Source organism: Ictidomys tridecemlineatus, chromosome 9 (assembly GCF_052094955.1).
Source record: "Ictidomys tridecemlineatus isolate mIctTri1 chromosome 9, mIctTri1.hap1, whole genome shotgun sequence".
Lineage (NCBI taxonomy): Eukaryota > Metazoa > Chordata > Mammalia > Rodentia > Sciuridae > Ictidomys > Ictidomys tridecemlineatus.
Genome location: NC_135485.1, coordinates 107444133 through 107463021, shown reverse-complemented (window position 1 = coordinate 107463021; position 18889 = coordinate 107444133). Strand labels below are relative to the sequence as shown.

At 34.1% G+C, this 18889-nt stretch overlaps 1 protein-coding gene across 9 annotated transcripts in view; it reads left to right on the top strand.

Annotated features, from left to right (window-relative positions):
* The window catches only part of Pdlim5 (PDZ and LIM domain 5), a 207961-nt gene that overhangs the window by 166930 nt on the left and 22142 nt on the right, over positions 1–18889 (top strand). For all 9 annotated transcript variants that reach the window (XM_013363898.4, XM_005337560.5, XM_013363897.4 and 6 more), the window contains one exon: positions 13858–14032. In XM_013363898.4, coding sequence (XP_013219352.1) covers positions 13858–14032 — 175 coding nt within the window. The remainder of the gene's footprint in view (positions 1–13857; positions 14033–18889) is intronic.

Sequence of the window (18889 nt, the reverse complement as noted above, 5' to 3'; positions counted from 1 at the left end):
AGTAATAATTTTTTGTGATATTTTGAATTTCAAAAATTATCTTTATTCAGAGTACACATTAAGTAATATCATTATAATTAAAATACACATTATCTTACCAGAGAGGAAACAGTTTTAGAGAAGTCAAAGGAATCCTGCAGAATCATATAATGAGATGACCCTAGTAATTTAGACTCGGAATAATGTATTTTCCTGTAATAAAGATAATAACATCAGTGAATATATATTTAAAGAAGACTAGATCTCTTTAGCAGTAGGGATAGAATAGAAAATATTCCATCCTTGGACAGATAAGATAAACTAGGTAACTGGCAACTGCTAAGATTTGTTTCAGGTAACATGTTCTTTGTATCTAAATCTCATTCTTGAAATTCAGATTGTTTAGCTATAAGATTCTAGTTCATTCTATGCTTAATCTTACCATGTCAATGGTATATGCTACATTTTAGCAATAAAGACAAGCTTATTTACTTCATTATGGACAGAGCTTTGGAGAGATCTGATATATTCTTTGTTTTCTTTTTTCAAGGAAGACTCAGATATATTTGTGAGATTTGATTAGATCAAAACTGAATGATGTGCATCTCAGTTATAAGTGGATAAAATTCTATCTTTTATTTGAAGTCTAAAGGAAATAGGGGTGAGAAAGGAAATTACTGTTTCTACAACCACCCCAAATTTCATTGTAGGCTTCGTGCTACACTAATAAATCGAGATAACTAGATTTGCTTAGCTAAGATGGATAGATTTATTGGTTCCATCTTAAAATTTTTATACGAATAAGTAAAATCATACCAGTTGCATGTATTTCATCTCTTCTAATAATGTTTTATTGCCATCTGCTCCCCTGCATTTTGATATCATTATATAGTCCACTTTCCATGAAGGTCTGAGTGGAGCCATTCATTTTCAAAATTGATGTGTGAAGCATCTAAATATTTTGTATCTTCTTATAAAATGAGTAGATTTTTGTTTAAAATTATTATGATTCTTAGGAAAAAAGAAATGTAACAACCATTAACCACCTGCTTTCTTTCTTCTAAATGTTCTTTGATTGGGATATATTTTTATGTTGAAAGCTTCAAGTACACATCTGTGAAAGCTCTTCTTTCTCCCTGTTTTTCTTTTATCCTGACATTAACGAATTAAATCTTTTATAAAAGAAAATATCTTGATTTGTCTATAAATGCTTTTCATAAAGAATTACTACATCTTATAAATTGCATATGCTTTAAGTGAGGCATTAGGTTAGGATAATATGGTTCTTGCTCACATCTAGCCCACCACTTGTTTTTGTAAATGAAGTTTTATTGAAGCACAGCCATACATATTGTCTGTGGCTACTTTCTTGCTGCAGTGGCAGAGTTGAATACTTGCAAAAGAGTTTGAAAGTCTCATAAAGTTGTAAATATTTACTCTCTGGCTCTTTACAGAAAGTACATAAACTCTAGGCCTAAACCATATGAATAAGAAAAATTTTGTGCTTGATAATTCTGCACAGGAGGTGAAAACTTTATTGGGGGGTGGGCTGTGAACACTCTTTTTCAGCACTGATGTTGAGACACAGTGCATATTTGCTTGTCTATCTTACATTCCCAAAGATAAACCATTTGGAGGCAGATGTCATATCCTTGGATGAATCTTTCATACCAGAAGAATTCCTGGGTCTAAACATTGAGTGTCTCTTAAGTACTTTATGAGTGAATGGATATTTTATTTGTTAACCATGTAAGAGCTTATGTCAAAGCATAATAATAACTGACATTTATGAAATATTTCTTAAAATTCAAGGAGCCATAAGTAAACATTTACATTGCCTTATTTTACTTTCTCACATTTTGAGGTGTTATTATTGCTGTTTTACATACAAGGAAACATAAGACTCAGAATGATGATGACATTTCTAATGTCACAGCTAGAAAACAATAGAACTGTGAACCCAAGTGTATCTTTTTTTTTTAAAGAGAGAGACAGAGACAGAGAGAGAGAGAGAGAATTTTAATACTTATTTTTTAGTTATCGGCGGTCACAACATCTTTGTTTGTATGTGGTGCTAAGGATCGAACCCGGGCCGCACGTATGCCAGGCGAGCGTGCTACTGCTTGAGCCACATCCCCAGCCCCCAAGTGTATCTTAACGTTATGTTATTAAGTTAGATATATTGCCCTACTCTATCCTTAAAAGAGCTGAGTGACAGTTCTTTTTTAAAAAGTGTGAAAATCAAACATACTTTTGAATAGTGATAATGAAATCGATTTTTTTATAACTTTATTTTATTTATTTTTATGTGGTGCTGAGGATCAAACCCAGTGACTCATACATGTAAGGCAAGTGCTTTGCCACTGAGCCACAATCCCAGCCCTAAAGTTGTTTTTTTTTTTAATTTCAGAGATCTAATGACTTTAAATGAGAATTAGATCTTAAGAGAATAGTTATAAAGACATGAGGACATTCCTGATTTTAAAATTTTACAGCCATATGTATTCATCATTAGAGACATTGTGAATCAATATTGTTTGACATGGGAAACCTCCCTAATTTTTTTCCTTTCTACTTTAATCATTTTTCCCTACATGATGCATATTCTATTTGTATGAATGATTTAAGCCATAGATACCACCTTCTTTTTTTATTTTTTTAATTGTTGATGGTCCTTTATTTTATATATATGTGGTGCTGAGAATCGAACCCAGTGCCTCACACATGCTAAGCAAGTGTTCTACCACTGATCCACAACCCCAGTCCCATGATACCACCTTTTTTTATCTTTGAGTTTAGGCTTTTTTTTTCATTTATATGAGATTAAAATTAATAGAAAAATGGCAAAAGCTAAACCCATTTTGGTTTCCTTACTTAGGAAACATGACATGGCAGAACTCTAGATTTATTGTGAGTATGACATAATTTTAATGTATGTTCTTACAAGTTTTTTCATCCAATATGAGCAAAATTCTACAAATTTAATATTTTAAATTAGTTTTTAGCTTACATAATCTATAAAACTTTGCCAGTGATCCTCTTTAGTATACCTGATGTAATGAATTATGCCTGTTTTTTTTAATATTTTCTTTGTCACCTCTTTATTCTTTATGTCTTTTTAATTTTTAATGGCACAAACCACATTGGCCTCTCACAATTTAAGTATGGACTTGTCTTCCCATTTTTAAATTACAATTGTAATGATATTGAGAATATTCAGAAAATTCTGCATACATTGGATAGATAGATTTTTTTTTACTTTAATTGAATGATGGCAAAACCAGATACTTTAACATCTTGTTTCTTTGTTTGCAAGGTACATGCTGGGTTTCTTTTACTTGTAACTCTGACCAAATGGAAGTCTTCCACATAACGTCAGTGTGGGAAAAAAGACAAGTCTGTGTGTACCCAATTTTTGATTACATGTGATGTAAGAAATTAAAAAGAGAACTAAACCTAATCCAAGTCCCATGTTCACTTTAATTAAGACAGTCTCGATCTAGTTTAATCTGTGTTCTTAAAGTTGAAAGACTGGTTGCTAATGGAAGAAACTAACCTCCTGAAGTTGCGGAAATACTTGATACTTAGCCTTGGGGTGCACCTGTTCCAGTTCTTTATGGCATACATACCAGCATTCTCTACTGCTTAGAAAAATGATAATAGTTTAATCTGTCCAATTTTGCTTTTAATCATTGAGTTTAAAAAAATTCTTGATTCCATTTAATAAAAATTGCATAAACCTCTTCATAATGCTCTCTGATCTTAGATCTTGGCTTAACTTTTTCCATTTCAGTTGGATATGATTTCATGCCCGGATTACAAAGAGTAGACTGCTGTTTATTCTTCCAAAGCAAGGAGCTTGACAGACAAAATGCACAGATCCTGTGCTTCTCTTGGCCACCATCTGTCTGGGATGGTTGGGGAAGGGGCAGAGGAGAAAGCACTGACTGTGTACAATAATATGCAAGCTTGCTGCCATCACTGCTGCCCAATTTAGTATGTGTAAAATTTCTGCCATACCTTTGAGGACATATTCTGAGACGCTGAATTATGATACTTTATCTCCCCCAAGAGTGCCAGAACGTCACTTTGATGTAGCCCAGTTATTTATACAAGTATAGCATTAGCCTCCACCACATTTTCAACAGGAACACCCCTTGCAATTCAGCCAGTTGTTTCTCACACCATAAACTCACGGATGACTTCTGTCTTGTGAACATTTGTCTTTTCTTTTTGCAGTGGGGGACATTTGTATTCATAGATACTTTCAATACAAACTTTAACTTCTAACAATGAGACTGAAATATTACAGGATTTTTAAATAAGGAATCAGAAATACTTTATGGTTATCCCTAGATTGATTCCCATATTTTTCTTTGTTGCTTTATCTTAATCCAAATGTAGTGGTTGAAGTATTTACAGCTCTATGGAGTTTGTACAACAAAATGGATTTAGTGGTTCTTTCCTGTTTTTCCATGGCAAAAGTATTAAATCTGCAATTATGTTTCTCTTATAAGATTTTTTAAAATTTAAACATGAAGTCTCGAACATTTTTCAAAACATGGATATTCAGCCTTATAGCCATATGTTTTATTTAAGGAACCTAGTATCCATTAATTATAATGATTAAAAAGCATAGGCAGCTAGGTTTAGGGAAAGAAAGAACTCTGTAGGAAATTAAACTTGTCATTTACAAATACATGAATGGCTTAAAGGTGATAATCTAAGCTGTGAAGGACACCAGGGTAAATCAAAAATAATGCTTTCATACATTATTCCTAAATTTATTCTTGTAGGCTCAGTAGGGAATTTAAAATAGCAAAAATTAATCATTTCAGTTATCACTAGCCTCTCCTCTGAACTGGCCTGGAAGTTAGTATTTCCAGGTTTAGATCAAATTAAGGAGATCTGCCTTCATATAATGTATCAAGGCAGACACTGGCAAAGCCATACCTTGGCAAGAATTGATACATGATAAATGCTTGATGAATGAATGCAATAGGGACGTAGCCTTTGGAGTCAAACAGACGTGGTTCTGGGTTCAAGAGCCCGCATTCTCCCTTCATTGGCTTCCATGACATACTCTGCTGGTGTTTATCCTACCTATGTCCATCCTTAAAGTGTTTATTATTTGCTTTCTACCTAAGGAGCTTTTCTTCCTTCATGATGCACTTTTCCTAAACTACCTCACTCCCATGACTCAAATGTCATTAATATGCTGGTGACCCCTGTTCAGTTTTTCTAGTTTTGATATTTCTAATGAGTTCACATATTCAACAAACTCTCTGGGCTAAAATGAACCACAGGTGCCTCCAACTAAAAAAAAAGGCAGGGGGTGCACCCTTTGAGGGAAAAGACCAATCTTGCTCTTATCCTGTACTGTGCATTCATTCACATGTAGCAGAGTGCCTGCCACTGTATAGGATTTCAATATGTAGTTGTTAAATGACTAAATGTCTATACTAGTAAACAGTCATATACTGATTCCTCGCACGTATACAATACATTAGTTAGCTTTCTGTTAGTATAACAGAATACCTGGGATAATCCACTTAAAGAGTAAAGGTTTATTCTGGCTCACAGCTTTGGAAGTTTCAGTCCATGGTCAATTGGCTCCTACTACATTTAGCCTGTGGCATCATTGCAGGAGGGCACAGTGAGGGAACCCAATCACTGCATGGCCAAGAATGAAAGGAGGAAGAGACTGGGATCCACCAGTCCCTTCGAGGCATGCCCCAATGATGTCCCACTAGGTCCCACCTCTTAAAGGTCCTACCACCTTCCACTCGCACCATGGTCTGGAGACACCAAGCTGTTAACATATGTGCCTTTGAGGGGCATTTCAGGTCCAAACTAGAGCATCTTCTATAACATAATTGATCTGTAACCTTCTTAAACTCCATGGGGGCAGAAATTATGTCTGTCTTGTTCACAGTGGTAAAACTCAGCATATTGCTTGATTCATAGTAGTTGTTCAGAAAACATTTATTTTATTTCATTATTTGGCACATCCTTGGGCAAGTCATTTATCCTTTCTGAGCTTTATATTCTTGAGCTATAAAATAGTAATAATGGCAATTTATGGTGTCATTGTAAAAATGAAACAGTGTAGTTATCCTCTATTTCTTTTAACTCTAACATTAAAAAGTTCAAACATATATAAATGTGTATATATATATACATGTATGTATATACATATATGTGTATATATATATACATGTATGTATATACATATGTGTGTATATTAATAAAGACTTGGCTTCTTCTGCATATATGTTACAAAGGATGTAGTGATAGAGGGAATTATAGATTAGAAGGAATTTAAGAGACAAGTATAATATATGGACTTTATTTGGATCCTGTTTAATACTGCAGTGGGAGATATATGGTAGCTGTACATTTTCTAGTACACTGAACCTGTGACTATGTTGTGTTATGTGGCAGAGGAGAATTGAGGATGCAAATGGAGTTAAAATTGCTCATCAGTTGACCTTAAGATGGGGAGATTATCTTAGTGGAACTCAGTGTATATCATAAGGGTCTTCAGAAGTGGAACAGGGAAGAATGAAGAGAGGATCAGAGTGACACAATGTGAAAAGGGCTTTATCTTGTATTGCTGTCTTTGAAGATGGTGGACCTGGCCATAAACCAGAGACTTTGGGCAGTCTATAGAAACTAGGGAATAAATTTCCCTAAATCCTTCAGCAGAAAGAAACATCCTGCCAATACCTTGATTTTGATCCAGCAGTATCTGTATAGGGAAACTATAAGAAAATAAGATTATGAGTTTTTTTAATATTATTTTTTAGTTGTGGTTGGACATAATACCTTTATTTTACTTATTTTTATGTGGTGCTGAGGATCAAACCCAGGGCCTCTTGTGTGCTAGGCAAGTGTTGTACTGCTGAGCCACAACCCTAGCCCTAGCTGTGTTGTTTTTAAGGCAAGATGTTATGGTAATTTATTATAGTAGCAATAGGAAACTAATACAGTATATAATAAGAAAAAATTAATTTGATTGTTTGATGATATTAAGGAATGATTTTAATCGTGATATAAACATTATAATGTTTTTAGAAGAATATTTTAGGTATACTGCAATATTATAGATTAAATGCTATATCTCGAATTTACTTAAAAATAATCTAAAAGATGACAGAGAAATAAGTAAGAAATCAAACATGATCAGTTATGAAGGCATAATGGTCAAAGCTTGATTCTTTGCCTTTGTTAAATTTTACTGGTTTTCAAAATAATGAATTGGTTGTTACCATCCTATAGAGATTATAAATGTGGGTTTTTTAAAACTCTAGAATCATTGTGGACTTAGAATTTGAACATACTAGATTATTTCAGTCACTTGTAATTATTAATAATGTTCAAACTACCCTATCTGCTTCTTCCAATCCTTTTGATACAACCCTAGTAGTGTTGTTGCCTGCTTTCTAATTTGAAACGATATTCTATACTATCACTGTTCATTTTTTGGCCCATCTTAGAATCACCAATTTCTCTAGAATCTTGTTCCCTTTAATATAGAAAGAATAATTTTGGCATTGGAGTCCTTCTTCTGTAAGCAAACATTTATTGGGCAATAAGCCAGGGACTATTCTAGGTGCTAGGGAGAGAGCAATGAACAAAGTAGACAGTATGCATGGCCTCGAGGTATGGAGAGACAGCTGATTAACAATTTTAAAAAGTGTATGATACATCTGATGGTGATGGGTGCAATGGCAAAAGATAAACAAGTTAAGGAATACAGGGAGTGCTGGCTTGGCAGGGAGTATTGTGGTTTTGCATAAGGCAGTCAAAAAAGCAACAATGACAATATAGGGAAGAGGGAATAGAAGGCACAAGGGCTCTGAATTAAAAGCATGCTGATAATTTTAGAGGACTAATAAGGCAAACATGTTTGTTATATAGTGGATAAGGGATAGAGTGGCAAGAGAGCATAGTCAAAGAAGTGGCAGGGATCAACCCTATGAGATCTTTAGGTTTAGTGGTATGTTCAAAGGGAGTTATTGGAAAGTTGGAGTAGAGGAATAGAATGGTCTGACTTCATTTTTGCTGGCTTCTGTGCTAGTGGCAAGGGTAGAAAGAAGCAAGGAGAGCTGTAGGCGGACTCTGTAGTAGCCCAAGCAAGAGATGTTGATGACCTAGACCAGGATGTACTGTGGAGAACTGAGGATGCAAATGGAGTTAAAATTGCTCATCAGTTGACCTTATCAGGTTATGTTTTTTGTACTATCATGTTATCAGATTATGTTTTTTGTATTGTCATGGGCAATTCATCTTTGAACACCCAGCTTTCCCTCCTCCTAAGTGATATGTTTAGCAATACAAAAACATTGCATCCAGTAAGAGTAAGCTGCTTTAGATGACATTGATAACATCTGTTATCACTAATGTTTGTTCTTTGTGATATTATTCCCCAATTGATTTATATTATGTGTCCAAGTAAAGTCTGACATAATATAGTATTTTCTCACCTAGTATATGTCAGTAATAAGAATTTTTTAAACTGTTAATTGAATAATTTTATTTGAACCAAAGAATCAACTAATTCGTGTCATGCCTATTCAGGTATAGTTTGGCCAAGTGCTTAATATATGCATTGTAATCTTCACTGCTATTTTAAATGCATTGGTTTAGAATTAACTGTCATTTAGGAACAGGAATCAAGAGCACAAATATTAAATAACCCATCTTATTTTTAATATAGTTAGAATACATCCAGAGAAGTCACACATTGTACTACCAAGAATTCTATTTCTCACAGAGAACTTTTTTATAACGTATATAGCAAGTACCTTTTAATGTATATGGCCTATTAGTGCAGCAATTATTTGAATAAACTTGATAATCATCTGATTAGGAATTTGAAGTGATTAGAAAAGAAAACTAGCCCTCGGACCATTTAAAACTTGTGTTGAATATTTCTCTAAATAATACAAACCTGAATCATCTAGCACATGCAGTAGCACAGGCCTGTAATCCCAGAGGTATGGGGGCCAAGGCGGGTGGATCACAAGTTCAAGTCAGCCTCACCAATTTAGCAAAACCCTGCCTCAAAAAACAACAGGACTGAGAATGTAGCTCAGAAGCTGGGTTCAATTTCCAGTACCAAATGATTAAATTAAATTAAAAACCTGAATTATCTGCTCAGGAAAAAAATGCAGTTAAGATCTTTCTAGATTGAAGAATTTTCGCTTTTTTATCTTGCCAAATGAAATACCATAAAGACTTGGTGAGTAACAGCAAATAAGTGTTCTATCAAATTAATTAATATTACATGGTTCAATTTTTTTAATTCTTTATCTCCAATGAATAGTCTATAGTCCAAAGAGATGGTTTTTCTTTGTAGTAAATTAAACTTATATGTAGTAAGCCAGGGATTTGTTGGCTTTTTAAAAATTCTGACGTATCAACATGACAAATATTTTTAAAACTAGCAACTCAACATGTTATGCACTGAGTATATTTTACTTGATTAACTTGACAGATTTCTTTAATAAGTACTTCAAAAGCATTCTAATACACTGCTAGGTTTCTCCCTCAGTTACTTTGTGTTGAATTCATTTAATGATAATCTTTGTAACCTTAGGTTTGACTATCACAGGGTCAAAAAACAAAAGAAAAAATAAGATGAGAATATATGTCATTTATAACCTTTAGAAGACTCATAAATAACAATTTTTTAAATTAATGAGTGAGATTGTCACCAGTACTGTTGACTTGAAGGGTAGCTAGTAGGTTTGAATTTCTATGAGTTTTGTGGAGCTGGTATATATTTGATACAAATGAAAAGAAATTAATTTCCAAACAGGGTCCCAGTAGAGTAGGATTTGCCCAAAAAGAAGCTGAATTTAATGAAAGTTGCTCAAGATTAAGGTTGAAAAGGAAATCTGGAGTCAAGTCACTTCCTCTCAGTATTCTCATTCTCACTTTACTGACTTATTATTCACTTTGAGTAAGTCACTAGATCTTTTGTGACTTAGATTCCTACATTATGATGTGGGGTTGATTCAGCGCTCCTATTTAATGATCTTAATAGAACTTCAAAGAAAAAAATCTTCTTATTACAAATAAGTAGATAGTCATCTTCAAACTATCTCTAAAGAGATCAATTTTTTCTGCGTACAAATAGAAGATTTTTATAATGGGTTTCATACATGAAGCATTTTGGTCACTGTGCTGTGGAAAAATGGTTTTCTGTGTGTAGGAATGCAGTTGTCTATGAAATAATAATGGAATCAGGGCTCCTTTTGCAGTGTTTCCCTTCTCCTGAGACCTCACCTTCTTACGCCTCCCTCTCCTGTGAGTAGAGGCCAGGGAATTGGCACTTGACAGCTCAGAGGTTGCCCATTCCTTTGCTGGAGTAGTGAGAAATTCAGTCTGAAGAAATGAAACATCATTTATTCATATGGGAAATAACTGTTCTTTGGAAATGTTCAGGACTCAGTAATTAATAGGGCTTGTATGACTTTGTATGCTAGCCAATGAGCTAGCAATGCAGCAACAAACGGAGGTGTGAGAATTTCTCTTATATCCAAAGTAGTTAAAATGAGGCAGTAACAGAAGCAAGGCTTTTCTCCCCCCACCCACCCGCCCCCCCAAAAAAAGGAGAGCAGTAGAACCAAGAGCCTTCTCATGTTTTTAAGATATAGTCACATGTTTCTTGTGTAAGAATGAATGCTCATGTTAAATGAGTTTGTCCCTCATATACCTTCTGCTTGAGGCATGGGCCAGATGGATATGTCCCATTTTTACAATGACTGATGGAGAATTACTACACTCTTTTATTGCTAAAAATGTCTCAGTGTCTCAGCACTTTAGGGCTTATGCATAGGTAATGTGATAATACAAAGGCACATGGTAGATGAAAGGGTTTGACTTGTCTTTGAGGTCTGATTTTCAGATTTTCCAGTCAGTAACTTTCTCATTATCACAAATCCTGAAAATCCTGGACCGAGTCCACATTTTTAAAATACCTGTTTGTATAGTTTAAAGGCAAAAAACAAAAAGTGATTTGGAACTTTCTTTTCCATTTAATCGATTAAATATTAATTTTCACCTTCTATTTGCAAGGCAATCTTGTGGTAATAGAAAAGAATATGCAGTTTATGCCTATTTCTAAGAGTTAATAATCGACTGAGGAAGGGAAAGTATTAATAGGATATTAATAAATACCAAATAAATTATACAGGAAGGACTCTTCTAGCCATGATGCTCAGAGGAAACTTTAGAGAAGACAATGGTACTCATATGAACCTTGCAGAATGGAAAAACTTAAGTAGCAGTGGAGGAAAGGGCATTTCATTGACTGGGGGATCATAGAGGCAGGGTTTGGTATGGCATACTCAAGGGACAGTGAGTAAAATATAGCATAGTGTTTAAGAATACAGACTAAGAAGCCAGATTGCTCAGTAACAAGATTGTCTTTTCTTGCTGTGTGACTTTGGGCAGATTTCTTATCCTCTCTTTACTCAGATTCCTTGTAAACTAAAAAAGTGGCACTAATCAATCATACTGAGATTACAGGACTTTTGGAAAAAAACGTGAGAATAGTACCTTTAAATAGTATTTGCATAAGTTTAGCATTAAACAAATGTAATTCAGTATGATGGTGATGGAAATGATATCTAGGGAAGAATAAAAAACAGTTATTAGTAAGATTGGAGTAGGCTCAGTGAGTAATGGGCTGCATACAGTTTGCAGGAAGGAGTCACAGTTTTATGAGCAAGACAATATGATCAGAGTAGTGTTTTTGAGAAAAAAAATGTAGCATAACAGGTTGAAGAAGAGACTGGCAGCAGATATAATGATTAGAAGACCTGTAATAATCCTGACTTGAGGAATTCAAGACCAGAACTCAAATGATAGAATATGGGTTTGAATTAGAAATGAGGGACCAGCTTGAGAACATGTTCTTTGAAACAGTTGCTAGGGCCTAGGGATGAAGCTTCAGGGAAATTGGAAGCAGAGTCCTGTGCCTGCTTATGTGGTAGTATATGTAGGAAGAGGAAATCCATTTACCGTCTTAAATTTAAAGACAATAACTGGGTTTGGCATTGAAAATATAAGCCTGGATTAGAAACTAAAGAGCCAGAGATGGGAGTTGCATTGTGAGAGTAAATGAGAAGGAGGAAGCTGTACTAAGTGGATATTGCAGTAATTCTCTTTTCCAGTTCTGTGAGAGAAAGTGAGAGCCTAAGATAATGGAAACATGTTCCTGGTCTAGCAGACTTCACTATAATTTATTTGGTATTTATTAATATCCTATTAATACTTTTCTTTCCTCAGTCAAGGTCCCTGTCCTATAAAGTGCCATTTTACAGATGGGGTCTGAGGCCTAGCACCAAAGATATGCTAAGTGTTCACAAATGCTGGGCTTCTGCATCTGTAATTGCACATCATAGCGAAACAGACTTTATTCTTGTGAGAGAGGGGTGTCCATACAATTATTTTAATTAATCTTACCCCATTCCAACCACACTTTAATATAGATACTGTCAACTTGTGTTGGTATATATGTAAATATGTCCATCAATAAACACACATTCTGTTGTTCATTTAAAATGATTTTCATGTATTTTGTTGTTATTTAAAATGATTTAGTATGTATCTTTTCTCTTCCATCATATTTTAGTGGCCTGTGGGTAAGAGGAAGGCCTTCTGCCGGTTTCACTCACTTCCAGTTTTCACATTTGTTCACTTATGTGTCAATCCCGGTTCATTCATTCGTTTATTCATTTCAAACACTCTTGCAACTGCAAGAGTGATAAATAAGACAGTTCTTGGGAGCAAATTATCTAATTGGAGAAAAAGAGACACACACATATGCAGTAGAAGCAATATTAAAGACATTTACAGAAAATTATGGGAACATCAAAGAGAAACATTGGATCTAGAATGTGTAGAAAGGGCCATGTGCAGAGGTGGTTCAGGGAGGGTTTCTCAGAAGCTGACTTCTGGGCTCAATCTTAAATAGTAAGCAGTGGTTACTTTGCAAATAGGAAGGAGGGTAGAAAAATGACATTACTAAGAGCAAGCCTAGCCTGTGTGTAGATAGCCCCATTCACAAGAAAAAGTGAGGCAGTTTGGTGTTGAAGCATTAAGTGAGAGGCAGCATAGGGGAATGATGAGGTTGTGGAGCAGGAGGGATTTGCATAGGGTGCTTAGAGGCCTGAACTCACTGGCCATGAACAGGAGATCTTGAAAGGCTCTGCACAGAGTTGTGGTTGATTAAGATTTCAGTCTTAAGTGGCAGCTAGAAGGGTGAATTTTGGCAGATAATACAGAAGATACTGAGAACCTGAACCAGGACACTGTTGCAGAAATGGAGAAAAGGTCCTGCTGATTGATTGTGTAGTATACAATAAATCAGCAGGACCTTTTCTCACCAAACATGAGGAGGGGAAGGAACAAAGATGATTCTAGGTAGCTACCTTACATGCTTGGGTAACTGGTTGCATAATCTACTTAGCACAGATTGCAAGAGGGAATATAGTTTGTTTTTATCTTCAATACATTGAGGTTTTTAATGTGCCAATGATACATTTGGAATGAAGTCTAGTTAGTGGTTAGTAGAGATTTCTAGATAACTAGAAATATATCACCTTTGTTATTGACCTAGCCATAGCTCCTCTTGGAAGCAGAGCAAGCATCCAATGCATACATTTGTCATAACTCTTCTACTGTGTTATAATCATTTTCTTCTTTTATACTTGTCTGTGTAACCAAAGCCCAGTATTTGGGTCATAACTTTACCACAAATATAAGACTGAGTAAAAGATAATTTTAAAGATTATTTGCTTCTTAGGAGAAGTTTTTATTTGACTAATTCTCATTCTGATTTATCTGTGTTTTAACTCCCAGCACCTTCCATTGGAAGAATCTCAAACAGTGGGACTCCCTCAGGAGCAGGGGCACCAGCCAACTCCACTGTGGGGCAGCCCCAGCCAAGTGACCAGGATACTTTAGTGCAGAGAGCTGAGCACATTCCTGCTGGGAAAAGAACTCCAATGTGTGCCCACTGTAATCAGGTCATCAGGTTGGTTATTTATTTTTGAAATTTTCTCCAAAGTCCTTGATAACAATGTTGTTGTTGTTTTAAAATATTCTATAATATTTGCAATTTTATTAGTAAAAATATTCTTGCCATAATTCTGTATAATAGTGTTGAAATAAATAAATGTAAATATATATTTTAATTAAACCTATTTTAATGAGAAGTAATTCTGGGCCTGGTAAAAATAAAACTAAAAATACCAGTTATTTCAGTTATAATTCCTATCAGAACTAAGGAAAGATAGTGATTAATTTGGCCCTTCAGAGAATAATAAAATTTTAAGACTTAAAGTTACCCTGAAGATCATTTATCTCAACTTTGTATTTTACAGATTATAAAAGTGAGAACTTTCATTTAGATGAAAAATAAGTAGCAGTATAAAGAACTTTAAGCCCTAGAGAAAAGATTGGATTTTCAAATACCTAAGCATTGAAAGATATAATTACCTTCAGATTTGTTCATAAATGCCCTAAATGTTAGGTTAGGTCATAACCTGCTTCTTTAAAATATTTTTTGCTCAAACCTATTTTACTGTTTCTTAAACTACCAAGAAGGGAAAAATGTACAGATATCTTAAGTGAGTGTACTATTCTGGAATTTTTAAAATCTCTTAGCATTTTTAATAGGAGGCTTTTAAATTTTTATGAGGTGTAGGTCTAAGGGCCAATTTGCTAATATCTCATCTAAAGGACCTTGTTTCCTCTTTGTGAGTTGCCTTGTTGACAGTAACAAATAAAATTGTTTGAAATTATTGCTCATTCTCTGTTCTTTTCTAAATCATTCTGTTTTGAAACTGTTGAAACAAAGGCTTCCCTGAATGAAGTTAAGACTTTCTTAAAACATAATCCCCTCCTCTAGTACATAAAAATTACTTGGCATAATATTAAAATGGAACCCAAGCCTCAGTACTTGAATAATTCTTTTCCTTAACCAACTATTAATTAAACAATGTTACAAGAATATAACACACTACAAAATTAAAAATAAAATAGCATTTTTTAAGTAGTCAGTGTTGGTAGTGATGTTTTAAAAATACAGAAAAGCAGACACCAAAAATCAAATTCACATATAATCCTGTCTCCCAAGATAACCATTATCAATATTTTAGTACAGACTTTTAAAACATAGTCAGATATCACTTTACAGAAATAGGATCATAATATGGTATTTTGTAAATTGTTACTTTTCACTTAAGTTGTATTATTCAGAGTTAATTCTGCTTCATAAGAATTAACCAGTTAGTAGTGATAGTAGTGATAGTGGTTATGAGGAGAAGGGACAAATCAGTACTAAGTTTCCAAAGTCTAGCACAGTGTCCACATACAGAAAACACTCAGTGGCTTAACTGCACAGACTAGATAGGACTCTAGGCCAATTCCTACTTCAGTGAATTTGGTTAGAGTGTCAGTTTGGTTACTCGTTTTCTTAAAAAGTCTTCAATAGAGTTCTTGTCTTACAGGAAAAAAAATAATATAAAATCTAATATGACGCTGCTCTATCCCAATAAAAGAAACAATGTAATGTTTTTAAGTATTACCATTTGTTGTATATTTGGTTTAATATTAACAAAATATAAAGGTAAATGCTGACTTATTACATAGTTACAAGTTTTTGTAGTACTTTGGCTACCTGGACTGGTGTTTAGAGATACTACTTTTTTTTTTAATGAGTTGCTCAAGACACTACAATGATCTTGACAGATCATATATTTGATTCAAATGGGGTATGAATTCTTATTTTTTTTTAAAAAAGCCTCTATGGAAACAGAAATCACTGCTGTTATTTATGTGCTATTGTAAACAAGTACTAGATGAGATAACAAAATGTTAAACAATATCAGTTGCTGATTCATGTTGTCTGATTATTAAATTCTGTAACATTCTACAATCCCTACTACTAGTACTTTTGAAAACTTTCTTAATAGGGAGAAAGTGTGAAGATAAAAGTAGAAATTGCATTCATCACCCCTACCTGCCTTTTTTTCAAATGGAGTGCCAGGCCAGGTTGCAGTTTTAATGCAGACATTCTATCATATGAACTAAATATATGGCCATCGCTTATTGCTCCGTCATCTACTGAATTTTATATTCTGTATTGTCCAGCACTTGTTATCACTTAAGCATTAAAGCTTCATTTACTGAGGAAGTTAATAGGATTGGGGATTAGTTCATGTCAAGATCATGTAACAATAATTAACATAACACATTTGCCTAGTGCTCAAGTGCTAAAGCAGCTTGAATAGACTATGGTCAGTTCAGAGACCTGGTCAAACCATAATTCTGGTTCCCAGCTTCAGTGTCAATATTACTTACCAAAGCAAAGTGGAATTAGATCAAGTGACATTCTCTTGGACACCTGTTTTTAAAATGAGCTGCAGTTGCAAGTTTAATATTTCAACACAGAATATTATACCCTAGCAAAATCACTGAGAAGCAAACGATTTTAGAATTTGTATTGTTAGTTTTCCACCATATAATTTATATTTGTTTATAATCCATATTGTTTTGTTTTATATTTACTTTTTTAATATTTCTAATTTTCAAAAACGTTTTTTATGTAAAGGCAAACTAAGAAAAATTTTGTGTTTCATTACATTTGTTTTTTGTTTTTTTGTTGTTTGTTTTGTTTTGTTTTTTAAGATAGTTGATAGTTCTGGGGAGATGCTAAAAACCAGAATATTAATACTGAACCAGTTATTTTTGTAGAATATATTCAGTTTAAAATTCCTTAGATAATCTTATTTGGATCTAATGTTTAAATGTTTTTGACTTAATTGAATTTTGAAAAGTTTATGGATATTTTACTTAAGCTATATTATGGAGACATTATCTTGACTAGTTGCAAATGGATAGGGAGTTTTATTTTAGAAACTTTTACTGAAGCTTTAAGTTTGCTGTGGAACATTTCCAATCCAATTACGATAGAAGTCCCATTTCTTCAATTCTTATGCTTGTGAATAGATTGACTGTTAGAGGGCTGGTGTAATTGGGAGCATAGGAAATCAGACTAATATATACAAAACCAGGTTTTAGTTTTCCCCGTGGAATGGGCTTATGAACATTGTAGCTTATTTCTTGAGTGTTACTTCTAGTGGCATTAAATCTGTTGGCCATTTGTATTACATGGAGTTAACTGAACCATTTATGTTTAGCTTCTTAGCATCTTTGTGAAAGAAGTGAAGAATTTATAGTGCTTGAATTTCTTCCTTCATATTGAATGCTTTAAGAAATACCCATATTGCTATGGCTCTTGTCTTTGTCTGCAGTGCAGCCCCGGAACAATCAAATTCAGGCAATCTGTTCTTTATCCCAAGGAGAGAAAGAATTTTAGCATTGATGGATTTTTTTTTGGGGGGGGGGGCTCAGTGATGTTCAAACTTTTCTCATAGGAGAACCATTTCAGGTTACCCCAAAGAGAAGCAAGCAGAGCCCTTTGCCTGTTTCATCATCCTTTTCAACCTCTAAGCACACCCTTATTTATGTCTCTTAATTATTGTCCCTTCTGGTTAAGGTTTTATTTAAAAATGTTTCCTGGCTTAACATGTTAGCCCCTGAATTTAAAGAAATAACTGAAGACACCAAGATTTCTGAGCAAGACATATACCAGACTTTACTATTTACTATAATGAAACATTGGAAGGAACATAAATATTGTACATCTCTGATAAAATATTGTGCTATCAATAAGATCACTGTATTCTTAGAATATTCCAAATGTTGTGTTAAGAATTTTATTAAATTTTCATAACAATATAGTGAAACAGTTGCTATTTTTATCCCATTTCACAGATGAAAAATTTAAGGCGTGGAAAAGTTACATGTTTGCCCAAAGTTGAACAAAGGGTAACTGGTAGTACTTGAATTTAAGTGTTGATCTCACTTTAGTTTTTCTTCGTGTTTTAAACTACCACAATATAAAAAAGATTATAATATTATATTAAGATGGTAAAATATAAGAATTTTTTTAATTTTTTAAGATATTTTTTAATAATATAAGAATTTTTTTAAAAATCTTTTTTAGTTGTCAGTGGACCTTTTTTAAAATATATTTATATGTGGGGCTGGGATTGTGGCTCAGCAGTCGAGCGCTTGCCTAGCACAGGTGGGACCCGGGTTCGTTCCTCGGCACCACATAAAAAAAATAAATGCATTGTGTTGTGTCCATCTACACCTAAAAAATAAATGAATGAATAAATAAAAATAAAAAATATATATATGGTGCTGAGAATTGAACCCAGTGCCTCATGTAAGCGCTCTACCACTGAGCCATAATCCGAGCCCACGATGCTAAAATATAGACTTTTAAAGTGTGATTCCAACCTTGTATAAAGAAAATACATACCAAGATACATATTTAAGCATGATAATAAAAACAGCTACTCTTCATTGAATATGATTAGTGTCATGAAAAGAATTTTTTTTTCTTTTTTTGGTACTGGGGATTGAACTCAGAAACACTTGACCACTGAACCCCAACTTCAGCCCTATTTTATATTTTATTTAGAGACAGGGTCTCAGTGAGTTGCTTACTGCTTTGCTTTTGCTGAGACTGGCTTTGACCTCAATGTCCTTCTGCCTCAGTCTCCCAAGCCACTGGGATTACAGGCCTGTGCCACCAGGCTCAGCTCATGACAAGAATTTAATCACTGTTACCTACTGGATCTTCAAATAATTCTATGAGGTTTACTCATAAGTACTTTGCAGATGGGAAAACTGAGGTTTAGATTGATTTGGTCATAGTCACAAAGGTGATTAGTGATGCAGCCAGGACCATATAATACATTAATTAATTCATTCAATATTTAGTGTCCTACTAGTTTTAGGCATTGTTTTATCCCTT